The sequence below is a fragment of the Oryzias latipes genome, chromosome 3 (assembly GCF_053564925.1).
Source record: "Oryzias latipes strain Hd-rR chromosome 3, Olatipes_Hd-rR_3.1".
NCBI classification, from domain to species: domain Eukaryota; kingdom Metazoa; phylum Chordata; class Actinopteri; order Beloniformes; family Adrianichthyidae; genus Oryzias; species Oryzias latipes.
This window is the reverse complement of record NC_136239.1, coordinates 28,075,254-28,099,803: the sequence shown is the minus strand read 5'-3', so window position 1 is coordinate 28,099,803 and position 24,550 is coordinate 28,075,254. Positions and strand designations below refer to the sequence as shown.

The window sequence follows — 24,550 nt, the reverse complement described above, 5'->3', positions numbered from 1 at the left end:
AAACACTTTTTCATAGCAGTTGGAGACATGATGAAAAAACAGGCACAGCAGGAGCAAAAGACAAAATAGAACACAGACGAGAACTAACGAGCAGTCACATGCATCATTAATGCTAGTATAAATGTAGTGTTATATTACTCAAATATTTTAATCAATTACAAAAACTTTAAAAGAAAAGGCATTCAAGTGTTTATTTTTACAAGTCCAGCTATAAATAAAGAAAGAGCAAATACGCCATCTAGCGGAGACAGAAAGGAAGCATGGTTAAACTTGTGATTGGCTTCAGTTGACTTCTCTGGTCTAACGACGGGTTCAGCAACCTTCAATACCCCTTGTGCTATCATAGATGACCCCACCCTTACTTTGACATGTTCTCCCACCATGACAAAGGTGGATAAAGGTGGAAAGATTTCATGTAATCCATGGACACCAGTGAAGATCACAAATCATTGAAGAAAAAAGGTTCAGAGCACTTTCTAGTGGGTCTAGATGACCCAACTCCCAACGTTAAAGTGCCTAGGATAGCACAAGGGATACTGTAAGGGCAATTTGGGGCAGTTTCTTATGGGCCAAAACCCAGCAAGAGCTTTAAATTTCCACTTCACGTTTTGAAAAAGTAGACTTTTATTTTTGTTTTTAAGGTCATTAACTCATTTGTTTATAAATGTGGCTTTAAGATATTTACAATAATTGAATCACAAGTATTTTCTTACATAAACTCTTACATTTCTTTTACTTTTGACATAAAAGTTCCTTTCAAGATAAAATTAGTCCTGCCAAACGACATCCTCCAGCAAGAGCAGATTTACTTCAGTTATCTATTTATGCTATCCAACATAAACATGACCACGTTTATCCCCACATGTAAATGCATTTCCATTCTTTCAGAACTTTGCCTCTGAACAGCAACTATACACTAAACTGCAGCAGAAGATAGGGATATGTGCTTTGATGTTATTCCAACAAAAAAAACACGACAAACTTAATAAACTAAAACAAAAGATTCAAAACTACGAAACCATTCTTTTTTCAAATTATTTGCATTCTTTCTTCCTAGCCAAAGAGCCACACTTGAGGGATGAAAGAGCTGTGTGTGGCTCTAAACCCCGGTCTAACAAGAAGAGCAGACAAACACACTTACAACTTTTTTTAAATAAAACTTCAATAAATTAACCTCAGCTCATAATGTCAAATATTTTTTTTCCAAAATGTATAATTTTGTATTTACATTATGATGGTAACTCACAATAATAGACCTATTTTAATCATTGAAATCACATAACCAATCCAATTTATGAAATATATAACTAATATTTGGATTTTAAAAATGTATATTTTTAACAGTTTGCTGGTAGACATGTAACATTTATGTTTATTTTTGAACTATAAAATAATTTCTGAAAATATTTATTCATATTTTTTCTTTTGAAACACTGGAAATCTTTCCCTGTTAACACCCGCTGTATTTAGGACCAAAGAAAAGACATGACTTTTATTTTGAAAATATCGAGTTTCCTTCTTCCTCTGGGCTGCGTCGTTCGACAAGACGTCGAAGAGAAACGCGAACCGAGGTCGCTTCTGCCCCCGAAAAGACAGAAAAGACTTCGCTCGATGAGACAATGGATAATACGGAGAATAAGCTCGCGGGGTTGGTACAGAAATACCCACACCTGTACGACTCATCGCAGCGAGACTACAAAGATATCGCAAAAACACACATTTCGTGGCTAGAAATCGCCGACCGCATGGGAATGTCGGAAGCAGAAGTGAAGACGAAATGGAAAAACATACGCGACAAGTTCTGCAAAGCGAAGCGCCGCGTGGTGTTGAAGAACATGTCACGGATTTCCGAGCCTGGCGTGAACATCCTGAAAGAAACGCGTCTTCCATGGATTTATATGCAGCTGCCCTGGCTGGACGAATATGTCAGATTAAAATCAGTAGACGAGTTAAAGGAGGTGTGTGTGTTCCCGCCTGTTTAGTTAGACACCTTCAAGAATTTTCGCGCAGCTTCTGGCATAAAAACAAACAAATGTTCCAACGTATAAGATACAAATACTTTTCAAGGATGAGAAATTATTAAAATGCCCTTCAATCAAATAATAAAACAATTGCAAATTGATTGTTAATGAAACTAAACTGGTTAAGATGGGGACCTACTGTAACTGAATAAGTTAATTAAAATTTATATATATATATATATATATATATATATATATATATATATATATATATATATATATATATATATATATATATATATATATATATATATATATATATATATAATATGTAATTTGTAAGTTTAGCACACTTCAAACGACCCAAAATTCTGTATTTTAAAAAATTTAATTAAGAGACATGCTTTCTCACAAGTGTTGAATAATCTTTCGTTGTTGTGGAAACAATAAAAGGTCTATATATATTTTTTTTTAAAAACATAAAAATGCTTTACTGCCTCAAATAAGTGACATTTCAGAAGTTTGCATATTATTTAGTACTTTCACAATGGCAGTTACAGAGTGATGTTTGTCATTTTTTATGATTACAAATACCCAAGATGCATTTGGTTTTGCTATTCAACATCTTTTAAAAATTTTTTTTGAAATGTCTACACTGTTTTTGGTCACATCTGTTGAAAAAAAAGGAAAATAATGTCTGAAAGATCCACATTCTAAATGATAATTCTTTGTTCTCTGTTTGAAATGCCAGAAACTTTTAAATATATGTTTTGTTTTTTGTTAAAAGAGCAACAATGGTGTTTTTGTGCACACAGGTAGTTGAAAAAACAGATGGGCTGGACCACCAGTGGGTAAAAGACAAAGAGGAGGAACATGGTGCCCTGCCCATCATCTGGGTCTGTCAGTTAGTTTACAGTTTTTAGAGCAATGCAACAAACTCACCACATTCCTGAGTTGCAGAATCTCTATGACTGTCTGTTTGTCAGAAGTTGCTGAACTTAATTACAAAAGTTAGCTATTGGCTGCTCTAGTTATTGTCAAGAAAAAAATATGGTTGTAAACTCAAAACAAAATTCTCTGATTTAAAAAAGTAACCATGCATTTTGTTTATCACACAGGCATCTGACAGAACTCATGACCTGGAGGAACGGTGTGATAAAGGACAAGAGAAGGAAGACCACCACACACCGCTGCCTGTCATCAACACTAGTTTTTCCCTCACAGAGTCCTCTTTAAGCAGGCCTCAGGATATTAGAGCCAAAAAGCAGAAAACCACAGAAGAAGAGAAAACCGGTGCAGATCCTATCAGCAGCTACAGAGATGAAGATGAACTCTTTCTGTTGAGCCTGCTGCCCTCACTTAAAAGACTAACCACTAAAAAAAGAATGGAGGTGCGCATGAAGTTCCAGCAGGTTCTGTATGCTGCAGAGTTTGACGACTAGAACATACGAGAAACCCCATAAGGCTGCAGGAAGTCACTGCATCACATTTGGATTCTTATAAATAGGTTTCACCTATCAGAAATTATTATTATTTGCATATTTGGTCGTTTTAAACATTTGCAGGATTAGATTATTTTCTTATTTCTCACAAAGGTTGTTAGCATTATATACTTTTATGTTGAAGACATTTTGTTTTCAAATTCATTAAATTAAAAAATCCCTATGAGGAGCCTGCTCCTTCCCTTGAAAACAGGGATAATAAGGACACTTCTAGGGTCAAATTTCACAGTAAAGTGGACAATTGGTTGAAACAAGTTAAGTCAAGTCATCATTAACTGAAAATGTGATTTCCCAGAATTGTAATTTTTGGATGTAAACAGGCTGAAAATGAAAAGAAGCAAAAATTCTTTTTGATTAGGTAAGAAGGATATTTTTGCAGGAATTTTTCTGAACGTAACCAATGAAATCTGTTCATCTGATTTACTGAAGTAATGTATTTTTCACTTATTTCAAAATAAAACCATATATTCTTTTATGTATATCTTTTATTTTATTGTAATTTGCACAATAAATATTTTTTCACATCACTAAATCAGAAGTTGGTTAATAATATTTTAATATAAAATAAAACAACATTTTCTTGTCTACTTTTTGAAACAAATAGCATTTTCAAAAGGACTGGTATTTGAAGCCTTAAATGCTTAAAAGTAATATTAAAAAGGGAGAATATTTTGTGAGAGTTCTAAAGATTAATTGAGAAATTTATTCTAACTTGTGTGCAGTATAATATCTTCATTTTCATCACCAAGAAATAATCTGTAAACTGTATTTTGGCAAACAGGCAAACATTTAATTCAGTTTTTGCTTTAAAATTTTTAATGTTTTTGTATCCAGTGATTTGTTGAATGGTTTGCACTTCCGGGCCACTGTAAGTTGGGGTTATTTTGATAACATTAAAATATATATATATAAAAGAAATCTCTATTTATTTAATTGTTTTGTATCTCTGTAAATGTTTGAATAGAAATATTTCAAATTTATCTTACATGTTGTAAAAATGTTGTATAATTTATAACTAGGGCCGGGTATCACCAATAATTAATAGAATCGATTCAATTCAATTTATCAGAGCTTAGATCGATTCCATTTTGATTTCTTTCGATTTACTCGATTATATTTAATTCAATTTTGAATTTACATGGTTAACACATTTAGACATATTTGTGTAGAAGTACATTAATAATCTGTGTTTTGAAGATATTCAGATTCATCTGATACAGTTCACCCACTGTGAATTTATTAGTGAAATTATAAACCAATGAGATTGTTAACACCATACAATGTTACATGGTTTCTCAAATGGAGAAGCTCCAACAAAAATGTGCAGATCATCCACATTATAAAGGCTCTAAACTGGATCCTATAACAAAAATAAATGTTCTGCCTGGAGGGCGTCTCAGGTTGGCCACCAAGTGAAGCTCACACCATAGCATTAATTCAATTCAGTTCAGTTTTATTTATATAGCCCAGGGGTCGCGAACCTATGGCTTGTGAGCCATATCTGGCTCTGTTGATGGCCACATGTGGCTTAGTTATGTCACTCAGCCTGTCGTTGGGGAGTTTGGACCAATGGGGTTCAGCTATGGGCTAAATAAGAGAAATAGGAGGGGTGGTGCGGGAGCAGGGGAATAAAAAGTTGGGAGAAGCGCTCTCAGCGGGAGGGATTTAAGAGTTGCTGAATAAGTTGTACGGCATTGGTTACGGCCTTCAGTAACCAGAATAAAGAACCTTAAAAGAGGTTAAGTATCCGTGCCTCACTGTGGGAAAGAGACGCTACAATATTGTATGGCTCTCACCAAATTACATTTAAAAATATGTGGTGTTTATGGCTCTCTCGGCCACAAAGGTTCCCGATCCCTGATATAGCCCAACATTACAACAGGCTTCACTAATTGTCCAAAACATTAAAGTAGTTATAAAATACAACAGCTGATTGCTAAACTCAACTAAACAGACCAAATAAACTGGGCATTCCTGCCCTTAATTGTACTATCTTAGATGACCCCACCCTTACTTTGACATGTTCTTCCTACCATGATAAAGGTGGATAAAGGTGGAAAGATTTCATGTTATCCATGGACACCAGTGAAGATCACAAATCATTGAAGAAAAAAGGTACAGAGTACTGTCTAGTGGGTCTAGATGACCCAACTCCCAACGTTAAAGTGCCTAGGATAGCACAAGGGTTACTCTTCTTTTTGGTAAGGAAAAACAATTCCAGGGTAAAAAAAAAAAAAAAAAAAGGAAACCTCAGGGATGTGCACATGACGGAGGGATCCTCTCCCAGGTGATTACGCTTTATTTAAGAAGATTTGTGGGGAAAAAACGGCACTTGAGACCACAAATGGTTATTTTTGAGAAAAAAGAGATTGGAAAATTCATGACTGTGAGTAAATAAAGCTGTTCATTTAGTTGGAAATTGATGTTAAGTTTGTTAGCATTAGCCATCCTATGGGAAATTCCATTATACGTAAGCATCAAGCTAGCAGACTTTGGCTTTACTGCTGTTATGCGTTAGGTCACTAGGAAAGGAAAGGTAGAAAAGATCGATCTCTCCTTTTATGGATTGTGGATCAGTTACATCAAGCCCAAATTTTTTCTCTGATGTACATTGAAAGTTTTAACCTCAATAGGTTTTACCTGGTTAAATTAATAAAATAAAAAGGAAAATGTTTTTTTGTGTCAGACAGGACTGTGTGGTTCATGGTGTTTGCAGATGATGCTGTCATTTGCGGATAGAGAAGGTGGATGGAGCAAAGGTGGAGCAAGACAGGGGATGTGTGTCACGCATTTACACACACATTGTCATACTTCATATTGGACAAATGGTTTTTGACATCACCTGTTGGATTCTGCTTGGCAAAAAATATATTTAAAGAGAGCCCTAATACTATCAAAAAGTTTATTTTAAAAATCGTCATCATAGTTAACATTAATATTTTCAAAAAAGAAAATGCAGTAAATAGCAAAAGATAAATAAATAAATAAAAGTTATGAACCCAGGCTGGACATAGTTTGGGTCTGAAGTTGAACTTTTTAACATAGAAATCATGAACAGAAAGTGGGGGCTTAGTGTAAATGGGAAGACTACAAGTGGAATGATGAGGTTGCATGGAGCAAAGGTGAAGGAGGTGGATGACTGTTGTAGGTCAAAAAAACAAAACAAAACATGATCTTTTCAGTTTTTTATTTCTTTGTTTTTGTTTATTTCTGTCACTTCCAAATAGGAAAAATATTATATCAGTAACAATAGGTTACGAAATGTTTTCTGTTAAAAATATTACAGCAATAGTAAGAAAATAAATGAATAAATAAACTCTCGGGTAAACATTGATAGATGAGCTTATTACTTATTAATGATTGGTTTCTTATCTCATATTTCGATCACTTTACATCTGCAGTCTGAAGGTTTGCTCTCACATCCGCACAGTCATTCATTTAATGCCTTTGTGGGATCCTCCCTCAGTCTGCCTCCTGATTGGACAGCAGCAGTCCTGACGTGTGCTTTTACTATCTTTTGCATGTCATTCAAGCATTCTTCTCGTTTCTCTGCTCTAGGGTTTTGCCCTAAAAAAAAGCAGCAAATGGTCTGCAGTGTTCTTCTTGCACATGTTATCAGCTCCTCCTCTTCCTCCTGCAGAGCATCCCTCCTTTTCTCTCCTGCCTTTTCTCCAAACCCCCCTCCTTGCTCCCTCTCTCTCTCAGCCTCTCTTGCTCGCCTGCCATTGGGTGCTGTATGGGGTGATAGTTGTGGTTTCTGTCGGAGATATCCCCAGAGCGTTCTCAAGCTTCCTGCTTTCAAACCGTAGATGCTGACACATCAGGCATGCAGTGTCTGCTGAATGATCACGCAAACAGACATCCGCACTCTGTAATGCTGCTTGATCTGAGAGGTGCGTGCAGTCTGTGGCTGAATGAACTGCAGCCCTGAAGATCTCCATCGAGTCCCGGCTGCAGAGCCAACAGATTGAAGGCAAGCTAACCGGCAGAGGATCAACACCGTGCATCTTCATGCTGAGGTGAGATGCTGTCATTTCAAAACTTATCTTACAACTGCCCATTTGATGGCCGGAAATGGTATATTCACAATCCAGGGGTATAATGTTAACCAACAGTCTTGCAACTGACGAACAGTTGTACTGAAATGCATGAAGCTATTACTTTTTAAGCAAACTATCTCAAATGACTGTTCATCTATGAAAAAGCAGCAGTACTACATTGCAAGTCTGTTGGACAGCAGGCTACCATTGGTGGAGAGATATTTTGAAGCATATTGATTGACTGTTTGTAGCATCTAATTAAAAGCATGTATGCAGCCTTCAGTTATATAAAAAAGTGAAAATCTGTTGTTGTTTTATACAAATTCCTCTGCCACATTTTATTTTTAAATTTGATAAACCAGCGAAAAGCACAAAAAAGAATAATTAGGATGTAGGATTATTAGCTCTAATAGTTTATTTTTGTCATGGAAATATGTGGACATTTCTGCACAGCAGCATATGTGGTCTCTGAAATAAGAACATTTCAGTGAATCACCACTGAGAAAGAGCAAGTCATGTGAGCCTTGGTCAGCCTTGGTCAGCCTTAAGTGATTAGGGAAGGGGAGAATGCAAAAACCACACAAGAGGAAGAAAAGCAACGTGTTTTCTAACACGACTGCTATATACTACACCATCCAGAACAGCTGGATGCATTTATCTTCATCAAAAGAACAAAAATTTAACACATGTTGATGGTGAGTAAAAGATATGTTTTAGTTACCTTGTTTTTTATTTATTTAGAGAATTAAGCTCCATATTCAAATGAAGATCTTTTTAAATTGTGATTTTCAGATATAGTTTGATTAGATTGAAAGTAAAAGTCACAAAAAATGAACATAGAACAACACCTGATTCCTAATGTAGCAGGCTGTCATTAACGGGTTTAGAAGAAGTCGATTTAATTCTTTTCCCTTTAAAATCCTTCTGTTCTGTCTGCTCTCTATGACACAGGCATCACTGTTCATCACATCCTAAAGCAGAGGCCTACCCTGAGCAGACTGAAGCACATCATACAGTCCACCATCGTGTAGAAAAGAGGATATTCCAAGATCGAGACAAACTGGAAAACCGCTTCAGCTAGTTGCAAGAAATAATTAAAGAACCAAGCATCTTTTTCTTTGGCCTGGAGTCCAACTTAACATGTACTCCCCTCAGAGTCTTCATCGCTGGGGCATCACTCACAGTGAGAGCATGGAACGGTTAGCCTACAGCCAAGGTATCGTATGAATGACGGACAGACCCATTTAAAAAAAAAAGTTTAACCAGTGTGACTCAGAAATAACTATCTGACTGAACAGTGCAGGTGAAGTTTTCCAGAGTCCTTGTATTTCTTAACAGACATTGAAATGTCAATTAAATATGTGTACAATCAAACAAGTAAACAAGAATTAATAGAAAATTCATTCACATCTTAGTTTCAAAAAGTTGAGCCGGTTATCAAAATAATACAAACGGGACATTATTAGAGCATTCTACCACACTATATGATCACACGACTTTGCAAAATTCAGTGTTTCCACAAATTGAACTGGAATGATGGTTTGCTGCTATTCCGTATGTGTTTTCTGCTGTGACCCCTATTATGTAGCCATACTCCCAACACTGTTAATGTAATACGGAATTTAGTAGTGATGCACACTGTTTTTAAGCATTGAATGCCTCAGTGTAATTAAAATATTGCCATGAGTACCATGTTGAATTACAAAATGTGTAATTTTCAGTAATCAATAGATTGCTTTGAACTTTTAAAAGTGTAAAGCCTCAGACATCTAAAAGGTATTAGATATGTTTTATTATTAAACATAAACACATGGTAAAATAACTTAAGTCCAAAAAATCTATTAATAAGACGCAGTCTATTCTATGTACCTGTCAACACTGCAGCATCACTTGCTGTCCTGCAGTTCCCCATTTCAGCGGCAGGGGGCGAGCACATTTCCAGCTGAGGAGCTTTAAAGTAATGACGTAGTGCTGCCTTTGTGGGCCTTGTGACACCGCCCCTCTGAGGGTGCAGCGAGACTATCGGTTGGGTTTTCTGCCGGTAAACAAATCTGAACCATTCCACTATACGATGAAAATCTTCTTTTCTCGGAGGCATTTTTTTCCCCTTTTAGTTGCACAGTAACGCTAATCAAGCCGTAAGAATGACGTCGATGTTTGGCTTGATAGACAGGTAGCGTCAGGTCATTTGATTGTTGTTGGCAGTGATCTCTCTCTCTACCTGTCATATTTTGGTGTCTGTTATTTCGCCCTGAAAGGACTCGTATTTAATATTAACGCAATGCACGTCTAGTTTTTTTATTCGTTCAAACTCATCGGTTAGCAAAACGTATGAATTTGATCTACGTGTCGAGCTCCAAAGTTGATAATAATAATTTCCGACGACTTGAACATGGCATCGAGCGCGGAGCATGACCTGGCTCTGTCTGAGGCGGACAGCAGCAGGGAGAAAACTCATGTTTTCGGGGTTTTGAGGCTGCAAGAGGACAAGACGGCCGGCGGGGAGAAGGCTAGTAGCAGCACGGTGAGGGGTGGAGGAAGTGGAGGAGGAGACGGGCGATGGCAGGCTCCTATCTTCGCTTTGGCTAGGAAAGCGTCCGAGACTATTTCGGGAAGCATTCACGTCCTGCCCAAAGTGTCGGAACACAGGACGTCTCTGCCCGGGGACTGGACCGTTCAAGGTGGAGTAAAAACAGCACAGCGTAGACATTAAGTTGTTTAGAGAAAATCTGAAGTATTTATAATGCTTGTTGCATTCACTAAATTAGAAATTTGGTCACTTTAATTGGTGTTGTAGGACACATTTTCCCCCTTTCTTCGATTCTCATGCTAGTTAATGTGAGACCCATTGATCTCTCCCTGGGTGAATTGTGTTGTTTGTTACACCAACACAACTGTGGGGCATGAGGCATCACATGCTGCAGATGCAAGTGGAAATCCCTCCCTCCCGGGTTTACATTGTTTGCCCTATTCGGTGATGCTGCTGGCTGTCCTGCATGTACATTGGATTAACTGTGGAGGCCAAATGGAAGCGAATAGAGAAAATCTGTGTCCTCTCAAAATAATCCTTTCAAAACCCTCTGCTCAATATAATAGTCTCATTATTGTCACGTGTTTTTAACAAACTTGCTTGATCAGTTTATGTTTTTTTGGCTCAAAAGCCAAAGATCCTGCAACTTCTGGCTTTTATTCTCTCTGTATTGCCACACATTCAGTATCCTTTTGAGTCAAACAGGGCTAGTTACCGGTTTGTATTTATTAAAAACAAACATCTTTTGAAAGTGTCTAGGACACTTAAATCCCTGCTTTGTGTTATTTCCTAAAGGGCTTATTTAACTTTAAAGTTCCTAATGTTTTAGTTTTAGTTGGTTTCCACACTCAGAGAAAAAGGATCCGCCTTTATTTTATTATTATTATTTTTTCAGAAACACGTTTTCAGTTATTGTCACCCACCTGCTGAAAATTGCTCTGTACTGGCGTTTGGAAACTTATTAACCAACATTGGCTGTTTACAGTGACACAGGAATGAAACCGCCACCCACCCATTAGTGAGCTTTTCGTTCAAATTTTAACATGAATGATTCTACAAGTTTTTAACTTTGAACATTTTTGGTTTAAAACAAGGGTTAGAGTTACGACACATAACTGTGATACCCTTTGCAACAAATCCTTGGGAAGTTTGTATTTATTTCATTGGAGTTTCCCCTGGTTTTACAGATATTTTTAACATTACTTTGACTTTGTCCTTGTTTTGTTTGTGGATTCATACATTTTAAATTTGTTTCTACAATGTTTCATCTTTTGTTGTAAAACATACAAACTGTTCCCAATTTTTGTGACTTTAGCAGTAGAAAAGTAAATACATTTACCACTAAGAGATGATTTATTTTGACATTTTCAGGTTCATTATGAAATCATTGTGTAATATAATAAAAGAAGCTGGGATTTTACTAAAAATATGGATATTTAGCATTGCAAAAAAAACCCACTTTTTAAAAGATAAATAAATAGAGAAAAATGGAAAGTAAAAAAAAACGAAGCCAAAACGTCTCTGGACTACTGAGGGTAAACTTAAAAGTTGTACCTCACAGATTTTTAGAGTGCTTTTATCTGGAGGAGACGTTCCAGTGCTCTTAACATTTCTGTTGAAAGATGAAATGTCTTAACCAATGTCCACAGATCTGTAAGGAAAAAAACGGGACATTCACTTTGCCTGTAGAAATGTATCGGGGTTACATCCCATCCTGGGCCTTTTCAGTGTAAAGAAGAAGCTGAGTGACTCACAAGTTAATCAAATGAGCTCTTTCTGATGAGTCCTAACATGCTGACAGGCCTGACTGAAGCTTTTGTCTTGCAGCTTTGCGAGACCCCATGGCCATGGAGCGCACCAACCTGCTGAACATGGCCAAACTCAGCATCAAAGGCCTGATCGAGTCAGCACTGAGCTTCGGACGAACTCTGGATTCAGACTATCCACCTCTCCAGCAGTTTTTTGTGGTCATGGAGCACTGTCTAAAACACGGCCTCAAAGGTTAGAAATAGTTTTTTTTTCCTGCTGTCTTATATTTACTGTACAACGTGTGTTCTTCCTGTTTATATGATGTTACTATTACTTATTTTTAAGTGCTCTCTTTTTTGTCTTATGTCTCTCAGTGAAGAAGTCCTTCCTGGGTTATAACAAGTCACTATGGGGGCCTCTGGAGCTGGTGGAGAAACTTTGCCCTGAAGCTGCTGAGATCTCCGCCTCAGTTAGAGATCTACCAGGACTTAAGTAAGAACCATCCCCCTCCCACCCATTTGCTCTGAGGCTGAAACTACGAGTGGAGGAACATGAGCCATAACAGTCACACGATTACAAACAGGTGTAACATGAGGATGTGACCTGAGCCGTATCAGGGAAATACCTCAGCGTTGTTTACTTTCACTTCATCTTTCCACACCAGCTAACTCATTTTTCATTCACTCTTATCTGTCATGTTTTTGGATGTGACTTTGGATACTTTTGTTTAGTATATGGATAAGAAAATGTGCAGTTTTGCATAACTGTCCTGTTTTTTTCTTGTTGAGAGTGCCGTGCAAAGTATAAAAAAAATAATCCATGTGTGGATGACAAACTTTATGCGCAGAGAGTGAAGTGACAAATTTGTTTCCTTCAGGAAACTGACAAACATTTGTGTTGAATCAGGCGGAGCGCTTTGTGTTTTTCCTTTGCTGCTGCTGACTCGGCAGATGCACTTTGGAGGCTAGATGCAAAACTGAGCAAATGAAAGGTGCAGATTTATACAAGTGGACAAATAAAAAATACAAGCAATAAATGATAAACAACATTGCTACAAAATGTAGGATTGATCATTTTATGTTTGAAACTTTAATCTTATAAACAGAAGGGTGAGCTTGACTTCTGCAGTCATCTGACCTCGTCTCTCGTGTGCATGTTTGTGCACGCCAGGACTCCATTAGGCAGAGCCAGAGCATGGCTGCGCCTGGCTCTGATGCAGAAACGGCTGGCCGATTACCTGCGCTTGCTCATCACTCGAAAAGACCTGCTGAGGTAAACCCAGACACAGCGCACCTCAATATCCTTTCTGGAGTTGGAATCACAGCTGCATTAGGAAAAAATTGTCTCTGCTTCAGTGATTTCTATGAGACTTCAGCCCTGATGCTTGAGGAAGAGGGAGCAGTGATTGTGGGCTTGTTGGTGGGCCTTAATGTTATTGATGCTAACCTGTGCGTCAAAGGAGAGGACCTGGACTCCCAGGTAAATAATATACGATGTACGATATATATGATAAACTACCCGTTTTCTGTTTTTTTTATTTCAAACACAAAATGAAAATAAACAATTGAGTCTATAATAGACAGATAAAACAAAACAGTGTGCTTGAAAAGGAGTGGGTAGAAGAAAAATCTTGTATGATCCCAACCGCTTTTTTTTTTTTTTTACAACACCTTATGTTGTGCATATGCAACACTCATTAACAGCAAAGTTGACACTCATTAACTAACATACTTAATATTTCTAATAAAACTGCCAAGTTTCACGGTAAAGACAGAAACTACATATACAGTTTTTGCCCGATAAAGGGTTAAAACTGAAAATACCTTTTGTTTTTTTTACAATTTTAGTGTTGTGCAGCTTCTTAGTGGTTTTTTTCCCTCAACATAGCAACTAAAACAGCCCAGTTGATAACCTGATCACTGGACTGAAACTGTTCATCGAGCTTCAGGAAATGCCATATCAGTTTAGTTTTGGAAAGACCTGTGGTGTAGCCGTATGTTTTCCTGATTGCTTTAAACGTTTTCACACATTGCAATCAGCCAATGCAATTAATTATTGATATATTTTCAAAAAAAAAAGCATTCAAGCAATATTTGTTTGATCATGAAAAACCCTTCACATATTAAAGATTTTCATTAAATAAATGGTCATTTCTCACATTTTCCTGTGATGTAATCTTCTCCCTCTTCTAATTTGAGGTTGGGGTGATTGACTTCTCCATGTACCTGAAAAATGACATTGATGACTACAGAAGTGAGGAGAGGTAAGACTTTTAATATTTCCTCCCTCCATTTGTCATGAGATCTGCCTTTTACTCTTTCCTATTCTTGTTCATTTCCATGACAACAGGAACAGCCAAATAGCATCCATTTTGGATCAGAAGAACTATGTGGAGGAATTAAACCGCCAGCTGAAGTGAGACCCCAGTTATGCTTTAATGCAACATTTATCATTTAGGTGATAAAAACATTGGGAAACAAGTAATAAGTGATTGATTCATCTTTGAAGCTCCACAGTTCATGGTCTTCAAGGTAGAGTGGATTCTTTAGAGAAGTCCAACTCCAAACTCATCGAGGAGGTGAGACTTTCAGAGATCCTCCAGAGATCCGTTTAAACACAGCTGACAAAGAACATGATTATTTTTTTCTGTTTAAATCTGTGTCTGCAGTTGGCCATAGCAAAGAATAACATCATCAAACTGCAAGAGGAAAACCAGCAGCTGAGGAGTGAAAACAATCTGATTCTGCTCAAAGCACAACAACACTTAGAGGTGCCGGTGCACAGTCTCAAAGCTCCTCAGAGGAGCTGAAACAGAAGCCATCCAGGATTCATTCCCGTTTGCTTGTTGATGTAGGTAACACAAGGAGACGTGTCGTTGGAGAGGGACACGTACAAACAGTCCCGTCAGGGGTTGGATGAGATGTACAATGAGGCCAGGAGACAGCTGAAGGAGGAGTGCCAGCTCAGACAGGTCATACGATGCACATGTGTGGAGCATGTTTGGAAAACATTTACATACACAAAATCTGTGTGATCACAAACATTCTTTCTATTTCCAGGATGTGGAGAATGAGTTGGTTGTCCAGGTGTCCATGAAACAGGAAATGGAACTGGCCATGAAGCTTTTGGAGAAGGACATTCATGAAAAGCAGGTCAGCATTTTTGGAATGGAGCTTCTTATTTGTGAGGGGAAACCTGGCAAAAAAAGGACTTTGATGTTATGAATCTGTGCCATTTAAATAAATATAAAAAATTCTGTTCATCTTTATTGATTAACAGGACACACTGATCGGACTGAGACAGCAGCTGGACGAAGTTAAAGCCATCAATGTGGAGATGTACCAGAAGATGCAGGTGAAGGCACGATTCCTTCTACCTTATTTTCCAAATATACGGCTTTCATTCTGTTCAATTTAAAAACATTAGTTTTTGCATCTGTATTTAGATCAAGACTAAAAATGTTTCTCCTTTTTCCTTCATAACAAAATCGTTGTTATAAATTCTTATTCCTTTATGCTTAACTACTGATGGTTATTTTACTTTTGCTATCTTTTCTCTCTCTAAAGATACTCCTCACATTTTCCATCTTACTTTTGAGTTGTTAATAAAAGGCTCTGTTTAAATACCTTTAACTAATAGATGGAGTTATGTGACACAGCGCTTCAAAAATCTTCTCCTCCCCCTCAGCTTTATTCTCTCAGTCACTTCCAGAAGCTGCAGAGTCTAAGGACCTCAGCAAATGGCTAACCAGTATGAACTCTGGACTGAACCCATGCAAGTTTAAAACAATAACATTCCTCAAACAGAAGTTTTGCCATCGTCAGACTTGAACTAAGTGGTAGATGATAAATAAGGGCTTTTAAAAAGAACAACCGTTGAAGTGAAGGACAAATGACCTTAAGGCAGGGTTTCAGGCAAAATGAGGAAACTGTGACTTCACTGTCATGTCTGTCATTCTGTTGGCTGGCACTTTTTGTGTGACAGTGATTTAAGAGACCACAAGCAGAAACTCTGAAAGCAGAAGCAGCGATGAATCTGAAGCTGGGAAGACCCACTCCAATGAAAATCACATTTTTGGTGTTTCTAATATGTTATAAAATTGCATTCCTGAGTATCTCTGTATTCAAATTGTGGTGCATCAAAAGCAGATAAAAAAATGGAGTTTGAAAAAGATTGTGGTTGTATAAACTACAATGGGTAGGCAATTAAGCTCTCTGCTCCGCTCCATTCTGATGCATCCACTTGCAGACAAATAGATCCATGAACGTCTTCCTTTTCCTCGTCTTAGTTGGCATTTGTTTGGAAAGTGTGCAGCTGGATTGCTCCAATTCTTCTTGTCATTTTTGTTGCACCGCTTATGCTAGGTTGGTGTTGTGAGGGGCTTTAAGCTAGCAGAAGAGAACGTAAAGGTCTCAGCAACGGGGGAGGGAGGGGGGTGGCTCCATGCCAAAGGTCCTGCCCACTACTCTCAGGCTAATTTCTAATGAACTCCTGCCGCTCTGCAGAAACTATGTCCTAGAAAATGACAGCATAATCATAATTGAAAGAGTACTGGGAACACTTTTACAATTGTTATAAAGATGATCAGAGTGGGACTTTAAGAGACTGATGGTAGTTGCTACCAAAAAGCGTGATGTACAGAATCCGAAAGCATACGGTGGACAGTTGCGAAGCAGAGATTATGTTTTCAATACTCACTGCTGTGTCTGAAAACCAGCCATTCTCATTGCAGTCATCCAGCGAGGAGATGAAGAAGAAGAATGACATGATCAGTCGCCTGGAGGAGAAAACCAACCAGATCACTGCCACCATGAAGCAGCTGGAGCAGAGGTTAGCTACACCACCTAAAACCCAGTTCACCAGACTTCACACAGGTCATCATACCATGTAAAACCACACTGCTGACACTTTTCTGCATGAGAACTACAACTACAGTACATTTCAGGTCCCCTCCAAAAAAACAACTTGAGTTTCTAAGATTAAATTAGGTTTTTCTTTTTGTTTGTACTTGTTTCTTTAGCCACTAATAGTTATATTTTTAAAATAATTTATCCCCTTTGTGTTTGGGAAGACTTTGAGGAAACCAGTCTAAATCTGTATTTTTGTAGGAAAATGTTGGTCTGTCCTGACTTTACAATTGGACCTTTAATTATTTAATCCTAGATCATTCTGTGTTTGTGTGACTCAGGCACCTACCAAACATGGCTTTGATTTTATATTCATAGAAAGTAAAAACAAAACAAAAAAGTCCAGATATTGAAAAAAACAAAAATAACTTTTAGGAACAATGAATCTAGTGCAGATCTAATTCCAGAGTCAATCTCAACATTGTATCCTAGCTCATTAAACTGAAATCCACAAGTATTTGTTTGCATGAAAATATGCTTGATATACTTGTCCTGCCGGCTCATTGACCCTGTGTGACCCCCTCCCTGCCCATTCATCCCTCAGTCAACACGATCTATCTGTTCCATCTCTTCCATTTGTTTAGAGCCGTTCCATCTTAAGCTGTGGTTAATTTAAACGCTCCTGTTTTGTTGTGGCCTCAACAGGTTCTGTCATATGGTGCACACTGGGCTTTTTCCGTTTGCTGTGTTGTGGAAAAACAATCTTATTTTTAACTGTTATGTTTATTTATGATAAAAACTGCAGGCCATGTGATCATTTACAGGTGAACTTTTTGTAGGTTTTAAATTGAATTAAATTTTCACTGGTTAAAATCTACCAGATTAGGTTTCCAAGACACAAAGATCCTGATTTTGTGTAATATTTTGAATTTCATATACACTTAGTGCTTTTTTTTTATTTTTGTGTTTGCATATCTGTCTGAAAAATACCACAGTATTCATATTATCTAGACAGTTGATGGACAAATTAAACCTTTTTTATAGTGCCAGTAATAACTTCATGAAAACAAAAACTAAGTTGGATGATCCACAGAAAGTTGATCCACCTTAAGATAAAATTCAAAGTACCAGCTTTCAAATGAAGTGTTTATCTTTGACATTGTTTTTTGTTACATTTTGGTTTTTTGAGTACTGTTTTTGTGCAGCTACTTTAAGATCTGGCCTTGGTGTTTGTTGGGTTGAAGCCTGGCTTGTGATTCAGAGTTTCCAGCTGGTCAGATGTTTGGATGCTGGTGTTCTTTAGATCTCATCTTGGTGCTTAGTGATGAAGGATGCAGTTGCACTCCAGTCACATATTCAGTGGCTTAAAGATCTCCTCAGACCATCTTTTGATCTATTTTCAAAGTGTTCTCAGAGGTCTTTTAATTATAGTCATGCCGATTTTAGCCAAAATGAAAAATCCTTGTCATTTTCTAGGACATAGTTTCTGCAGAGCTGCAGGAGTTCAGAAAAATTCGCCTCCGAGTTGTGGGATTTTTGGCGCGGAGTAACCCCGCCCCCTTCCTGTCAACCATAACTGAGCTTCTGTTTAGTCTCTCCCACCAGCTTATAGCCCCTCACACCCCAACCCAACATTACCGGTGCAACAAAAACAGCAATCAATATTGGAGCTATCCACCTTTACAGTTTGTAGCCAGACGCCAGCTCAGACGGGGAAAACAAAGACCTGCGTGGATCTATTTGTCTGCAAGGGAATGAATCAAAATGGAGTGGACCAGGGAGCTTGTAGCCTAATTTTCTAGGTAACAAATACGATCTTTTTCAAATGCTTTGAAAAAAGAAATACTTAGAAATGCAGTTTTAAGCCTTAATTTTCTGCATACATGTCCCCTATTAGAAAATGCCATAAGAACAAGTTAAAAACACAATTTTCAGCGGAGTGGATCTTTAAACTTTGTTCTTAAAAAACTCAATTAGTTGGAAAAGTTTTTATAATAAGAAAATAACCTTTTTTTTTTTGTTTTACTGTATGCTTTCTGTCATGAAGTCACGATCATTGTGTTTGTTACCTCCTAGTTCCCTCATCCTCCCAGCTTCTTCACATTGTTCATTCTCCTTATGAAGAACGTGTACTCTGACATAGAAAACCTGGAGAACCTCATAGTCTGAAATCTGATTTATTGTGTTTTAGTGTCTCATTAATACTTCTTGGTTGGCTTTTATTAACGAAATGTGGGGACACAAAATGTTCAGACAATGACTTAGAATGTTGATGTAATGACATCCTTTCTTCCTTCCTTTCTTTTCTACTTCCTCCCTTCTGTTTCTCTGTCATGCCATCAATCCCACCATCCATCCATCCATCCATCCATCAAATCTGCATGTGTTTGGTTGTGTTTCTCCTTCTCCCCCGTGCAGTGATCAGGACCTGCTCAGTCAGACCAGAACTCTTGCCATGTCGTTTGTAAAGTGTGCCAGCACGGACACAGAGCACCAGTACAAACTAGTCAAAGACATCTCTTTCTGAGGACAGGCGCTGAGATTATTTGACAAAACTTAAAAGGACACTCTTGGTATTTTTAGGACCCAAGAACCCGTGATATTTGTATAACATCTCCAGATCTTTTAACATTTTTTGATATTTGGTTATATAATTTCTGGATATTTATTCTTTGTCAGATTTTTCTGTCAGACTCAGTAATTTGGCAGTACCAGCAGTTGAGAAGCAGAAGACATTATAGATTCCCTCCCATGTTCTGGGACGCCCATCCAAATTCAGCCCACTCTTCTGCAGTGGTCAGTCAGACCCACTAAGATTTGGCCCCTCAGATATAACCGTTGGGTCTTTTTTTTAATTGATTAACTGAAAGCGAACCTATTGAGTTTGATCACTGAAATATTTAAACAGCATTTGTTGAAAAGAAATGATTTGAGGGTGGATGTGAAAACCGGCATGTTTCTGTAGTTTTGCTGACTCACTAAAACCTGCTGTTTCACATGCAATAAAACCAGTGACGGCACTACCGTCCTCATATCCTCTGTGCAAAAAAACAAAAAAACAAAAAAAAAGGACGTTGATCTGCTCCTTCAAGTGGCCAACCTGATATTGTCATTGACGGATTAGGCAGACGAGTGTTGCAGCTGCTCCCGTGACCCCCGGTGTGTCCTCCTTCATCCTTCACAGTGACTTGTGAGCATTTCAATTGGCCACAGATGTTATGTTGCCATGGCAATGGGTCATTGTGCAAAACTTTATTCAGGTGCGGTGAGAATAAATCTTTCTTTTACCGGTACAATCTCCAAATAAACACATTGAAGAGTAAACCTAGTGCACTGTCATGGTAAATGTTTTCAGAGGGACCAGCAGCTGTTCCACAGTTTGTGTATTCTCTTTGTGTGGAACAGTCTGCTTTGTCAGGCGTAGGAACCAGGTGAAAGCACTAAGGAACTGTGTCTTACTTACTGACTTTTGTGGTAATGTATTAGGTGGTAATCTTTCTGCCTATTTTAATTCCGTGGTCATTACTAGTGTTAACCTTTAGGGATAAATAGCCAGTGCAGCTTTTTGGAACTCACAGCTCCTGTCTTACACCAACATGGATCAATAAAGTTGAATGTTTTGAACCTGCTGGATGTGACTGGAGTTTTTAGTGATGTCCTGCTTGTTTTTATGTTGAAAATGGACCATTTGTGCTCTCTGCTTTGCACAAAGTTTACATTGATGTTTGAAAATGTGGAGAATTTGCAGGCCTTCTGTTAATGACACACACAGGCTGTTTTAAATTGCGTTGCTTTCTCAACAGATTTTATTATAATCCTTTTTTTGGAGGTCATCCCTGTCCTCCTGATTTTTTTTCTTCACGTTTTTCCACTGTGGCTTGTTCTGCCATTATAATGTTACACACTACACCACCTTTGTTCATTGCCACTTTAGCACTGCCTCCTTCATAATTAACCCTAGGAGCTTTAGTCTTCAGAGTCCTGTCTCCTGCCCATCCATTGTCCCTTCCATCTTCTGTTTTTTTTTCCCTCTCTCCTCTTCCTACACACGCCTCCTAGTTTTGTCTCTCCATGGTCCTGAGTTTGTTCCTGGTTATAATGGTGCAGATTACAGGAGGCAGAGAGGCACCGCACCTCAGCCGAGGAAGGAACCCGTCGCTTCAAGCTGGACTTTGCCAACAAGGCCGACAGCCTGCAGCGGCAGATTGAACACAAGGAGAAACTGCTGTAAGCAAACCGCCTACAGAGACAGACACACTGGTAGACACACATGTACACATACAAATGCCCATATAGCACATATTACACGCCATACAGCAATAAACTATATACCAAACTCAATCCTCTTCTATCTATTTTTTTCTCTGTATCCTTCCCTGAACCTGCAGCCAGCAGCTGGAGACAGACCTGAAGATAGAAAGGGAGTGGAGACAGACGTTACAAAACGATCTGCACAGAGAGAAAGACACGGTGGCACAGCTCGGCACGGAGGCGCTGCAGATTAACGGACTTAAAAAGGTGAGGAAAGGCAAGGAAATGGCTGAGAAGCACTCGTGTGATGGATCGGAACCATGACCGCTGGTTGTGAATTTTGCAGGAGTTCCATCGTCTACAGGACGAAAACATTCAGTTGAAAAACATCTGTGAAGACCAAGAACAAGCTTTGGAGGAACTTGGCTCTAAACTCAGCGAGTATGTTCCATTGAAGCATCATTTTTGTACAACTTCCCAGTTTTAAACATGCTGGTTTCTGTTTTTGTTGTTTTCCTGAAGACAACACCCTTTACCTACAGCTGCTAGCTATGTTTTCTTTGTGTGGACAATCATCTCTTCATCATTTGACCAGAAGAGTTTAAATGATACCAAAAACTTTAGAATTAGCATTTTTCATGCTAATATTGTTGTTCTGGTTTCAAAAGTGCAATAATACATGGATTGATCAAATAAAATGTTAATACTGCAGAATTTTTGCACAATCTTAAAAATCTAAAGCTGACATATTCGTGTAAGCTGTGGTTACATGAATGTGAGATTTTCTTTATGACAGTAATGTTTGGAATTTCAGGTTTTGAAAGCAACAGAATAAAAATAAACAATTTTCTGTCATGTAGTAATTCTTTAGTTTAAGTTAACACACACAGATATAACTTGGAAAAACTTTTCAACATTTGATTTTCTTACTGCATTTTTTAGTGATTTGCACTGTACAACAAAAAGGTTTTGAACCTCTTTCTCCTCCACAAAATTGATTTTTTTTAATAATTCTTAATTTTTTTCTTTGAAGCATTGATCTAATTATGTAGAGAAACTTATAAAAAATATTTAACAAAAAGGTAAAATTTTTCTTGCTAAAATTCACAAAACACGAGTTTGTTTTTGTGTTTTTCTTTAAATTTCTTATGTTTTCCTATAATATGTACCAGTAATAGTCATATTCTAGAGAAATAAGGAACTTTATTTTAACTCTGTCACCATGGCAACTATATCTATTACCTCATAGGGAAAGGCATTCATTCAGTAATCTAATCAAGCAATCTACTTTTGTTCACTCCTTTTTGAAATTTGTTAATTTAAATTTGCTGTTTTTAGAAGTTACTCTATATTCAAAGATACATTTTTGTGAACATATCATACTTATTTTATTCTAAATAATTTTTTATAATTAATTAATAAAATACAGTAATCTAGCTGTCATTGCAAAATAAAAATATATTTAATTTAATGTATTTATTTTTTGTTTCATATATCCATCATTCCTTTGTTCTTCAGATCCAAACTGAAAATTGAGGACATCAAAGAAGCCAACAAAGCCCTGCAGGTAAACGATTCAGTCAGAGACAGACTAAGGGGAAAGCCACTGCTTTTTTATTTATTTTTACTTAAGATTGTTTGTTTCAGGGGGGACAGGTTTGGTTGAAGGACAAAGATGCCACTCACTGCAAAATGTGTGAAAAGGAGTTCTCCATCTCAAGACGAAAGGTCAGTACATGGACAAATTCAGGTTATGAAAAAGAAAGTTGCCATTTTTGTAATTAAGTTTCCACAACAGCCTGATTTTACACATTAACCTCTGGATAATTAGTAAAATAAAGTCTCAGAAAAGAATTAAAATACTCAATTGTGTGAGTGAAAAGACTAACTCTACAGTTGTTTACTTAGAACAAAATGGCAGCACATCATTTCTTAATCCAAATTCCCTCTTCCTATAACTGCTTTAAGAGACTGTAAGTTTCTGACTGTCCACAGCACCACTGCAGGAACTGTGGGGAGATTTTCTGTAACAGCTGCTCCGACAATGAGCTTCCTCTGCCCGCATCTCCCAAACCTGTGAGAGTGTGTGACACCTGCCACGCTTTACTCCTCCAGCGATGCTCCTCCAATCCAACGTGAGGGAAAAGCACAACACTGCCAAAACTACTCAAGAGACCTACATGCTTACTTGAAGAAGGGATTTCTTGCTTCTCTGGAGGAGCATTTTTTCCAGCTGACAGCAGCAGGATTTGCTGCAGGGACTAAATGAAATGATGCACAACAATTTGTCCCATTTGTTAGGTTTTTGTGGCTCAAAGGAAGTCCCTTCACAGAAGCTGGGCTTTCACCGGCCTTCTTTTCCAGCAATCCGAGAGTTGACCTGCTGTAAAATGTCCCACTTATAAAGAAGTGAGCTAGAATTTATGATTTGGAATGTCTCAAATATGAAAAAAGATTTATTTATGTGATAACTGGGTAGAAAATGATCAGAGGATTGTAAAGGTTGTCTGATGGTGAACAGCAGTTTGGAGAACGTGGAGATGGGTAATGAAAGAAGGAACAAGGAACTTCCTAAAGAAGTGAAAATGGAACGGCACCTGTCTGCTTCTGCCAAATGTCTCTCAACCGTTCTTAATGTCTCCTGATGCAAATGGCACATTGTACAAAAGTATTTCTCTTTACAATTTTTATAGTTTGCACTCAAAGTCTCGTTTCTAATGTTTCTTCAGGGACTGAAACGTATTATTGGATGAAGCAGTGTTTACTCAGCAATCTTAAAAAAGGAAATCCAGATTATCCAGAAACTCTAGTGAAAGATTTAGTTTATATTTCTATTTAGGTCCAAGAAAACCAGAACTGTTTCACGATAACACTTAGTCTCAATTTCTTGCACAGTTGTTGATACGATTTATATATTTTCTAAATATATTTCGCTGTAAAGACTGATGTGTTGGGAATTTTACAAATCCCAGTGTACCTTCAACACTGGAGAATCTGTAACAAGTTACCATGACAACGATGATGCAGAATCTACCCCCTTTTATTTTTTCAAACAGTGCCATGTAATAGTGTAAATACGATATTACTTTTGTTTTTTACTGCCATAATGAACACTAGTAACAGAAATATCTTTTGGAAATAATTGCCCATAAAATTTTGAAATAGAAACACAATCCAGTTCCTGTGGATTCAAGATCTTCGTCTGCGTTCTATTCATCATTGCACTAATTATTGCCAAACAAAAAGAAGGTTTAGCGGTCCTGTTTAAATTTCACATAAGTCCTTTAAAGCAGTTTTCTAAACTTTATATTGTTTTTTTTGCAGATTAAAATCACAATTGTGAAAATCATTTCTTTTCCTGCTGGTCCAATGCTAAGAGCAATGTAAATGAATAGAAATTTTCTATTTTTTTTTCTTTAAAGTTTTTTTTTCTTGCCAAAAGTTTGAATGAAGGGTTTGGGTGAACACTGTTTACAACCCAACTCTCAAAACTAAAATTATTCCTTATGTTGTTTTTTGTGTTAATTACATAAAAATAATGACAAGGGAAATACTTCTTTTGCTTGTGTAACGTTGATCTTGTACATGTATAGCTCCTAAATTAGTTAATTTAACTTCTAAACTTGTTCAGACAATTTGTGAACTTTGTCTTGTATCATTTTTTTACAGT

The 24,550-nt window shown here is 37.5% G+C and overlaps 2 protein-coding genes across 5 annotated transcripts; both read left to right on the top strand.

The window, feature by feature from the left end:
• Positions 1–1,475: 1,475 nt before the first annotated feature.
• Positions 1,476–3,942, top strand: LOC105357329 (uncharacterized). The gene is made up of 3 exons (XM_011492250.4): positions 1,476–1,958; positions 2,777–2,857; positions 3,080–3,942. The coding sequence occupies exons 1-3, from the start codon at positions 1,620–1,622 to the stop codon at positions 3,401–3,403; spliced, it is 744 nt and encodes a 247-aa protein (XP_011490552.1). The 5' UTR covers positions 1,476–1,619; the 3' UTR covers positions 3,404–3,942.
• Positions 3,943–7,101: 3,159 nt separating this feature from the next.
• rufy2 (RUN and FYVE domain containing 2) lies at positions 7,102–24,517 on the top strand. 4 transcript variants are annotated; one of them, XM_011492233.4, is made up of 20 exons: positions 7,102–7,482; positions 8,455–8,719; positions 11,861–12,034; positions 12,157–12,274; positions 12,953–13,054; positions 13,138–13,261; positions 13,981–14,045; positions 14,132–14,197; positions 14,291–14,360; positions 14,451–14,552; positions 14,637–14,753; positions 14,842–14,934; positions 15,062–15,136; positions 16,515–16,612; positions 20,737–20,856; positions 21,018–21,147; positions 21,227–21,321; positions 22,399–22,447; positions 22,528–22,608; positions 22,876–24,517. In XM_011492233.4, the coding sequence occupies exons 2-20, from the start codon at positions 8,644–8,646 to the stop codon at positions 23,017–23,019; spliced, it is 1,899 nt and encodes a 632-aa protein (XP_011490535.1). In that variant the 5' UTR covers positions 7,102–7,482; positions 8,455–8,643; the 3' UTR covers positions 23,020–24,517. The 4 variants fall into 4 exon arrangements, with proteins under 4 accessions (XP_011490535.1, XP_011490530.1, XP_004067414.1 ...); XM_011492228.4 differs by having other exon boundaries at positions 15,062–15,142; XM_004067366.5 differs by lacking the exons at positions 7,102–7,482; positions 8,455–8,719 and adding an exon at positions 9,482–10,184.
• Positions 24,518–24,550: the final 33 nt, after the last annotated feature.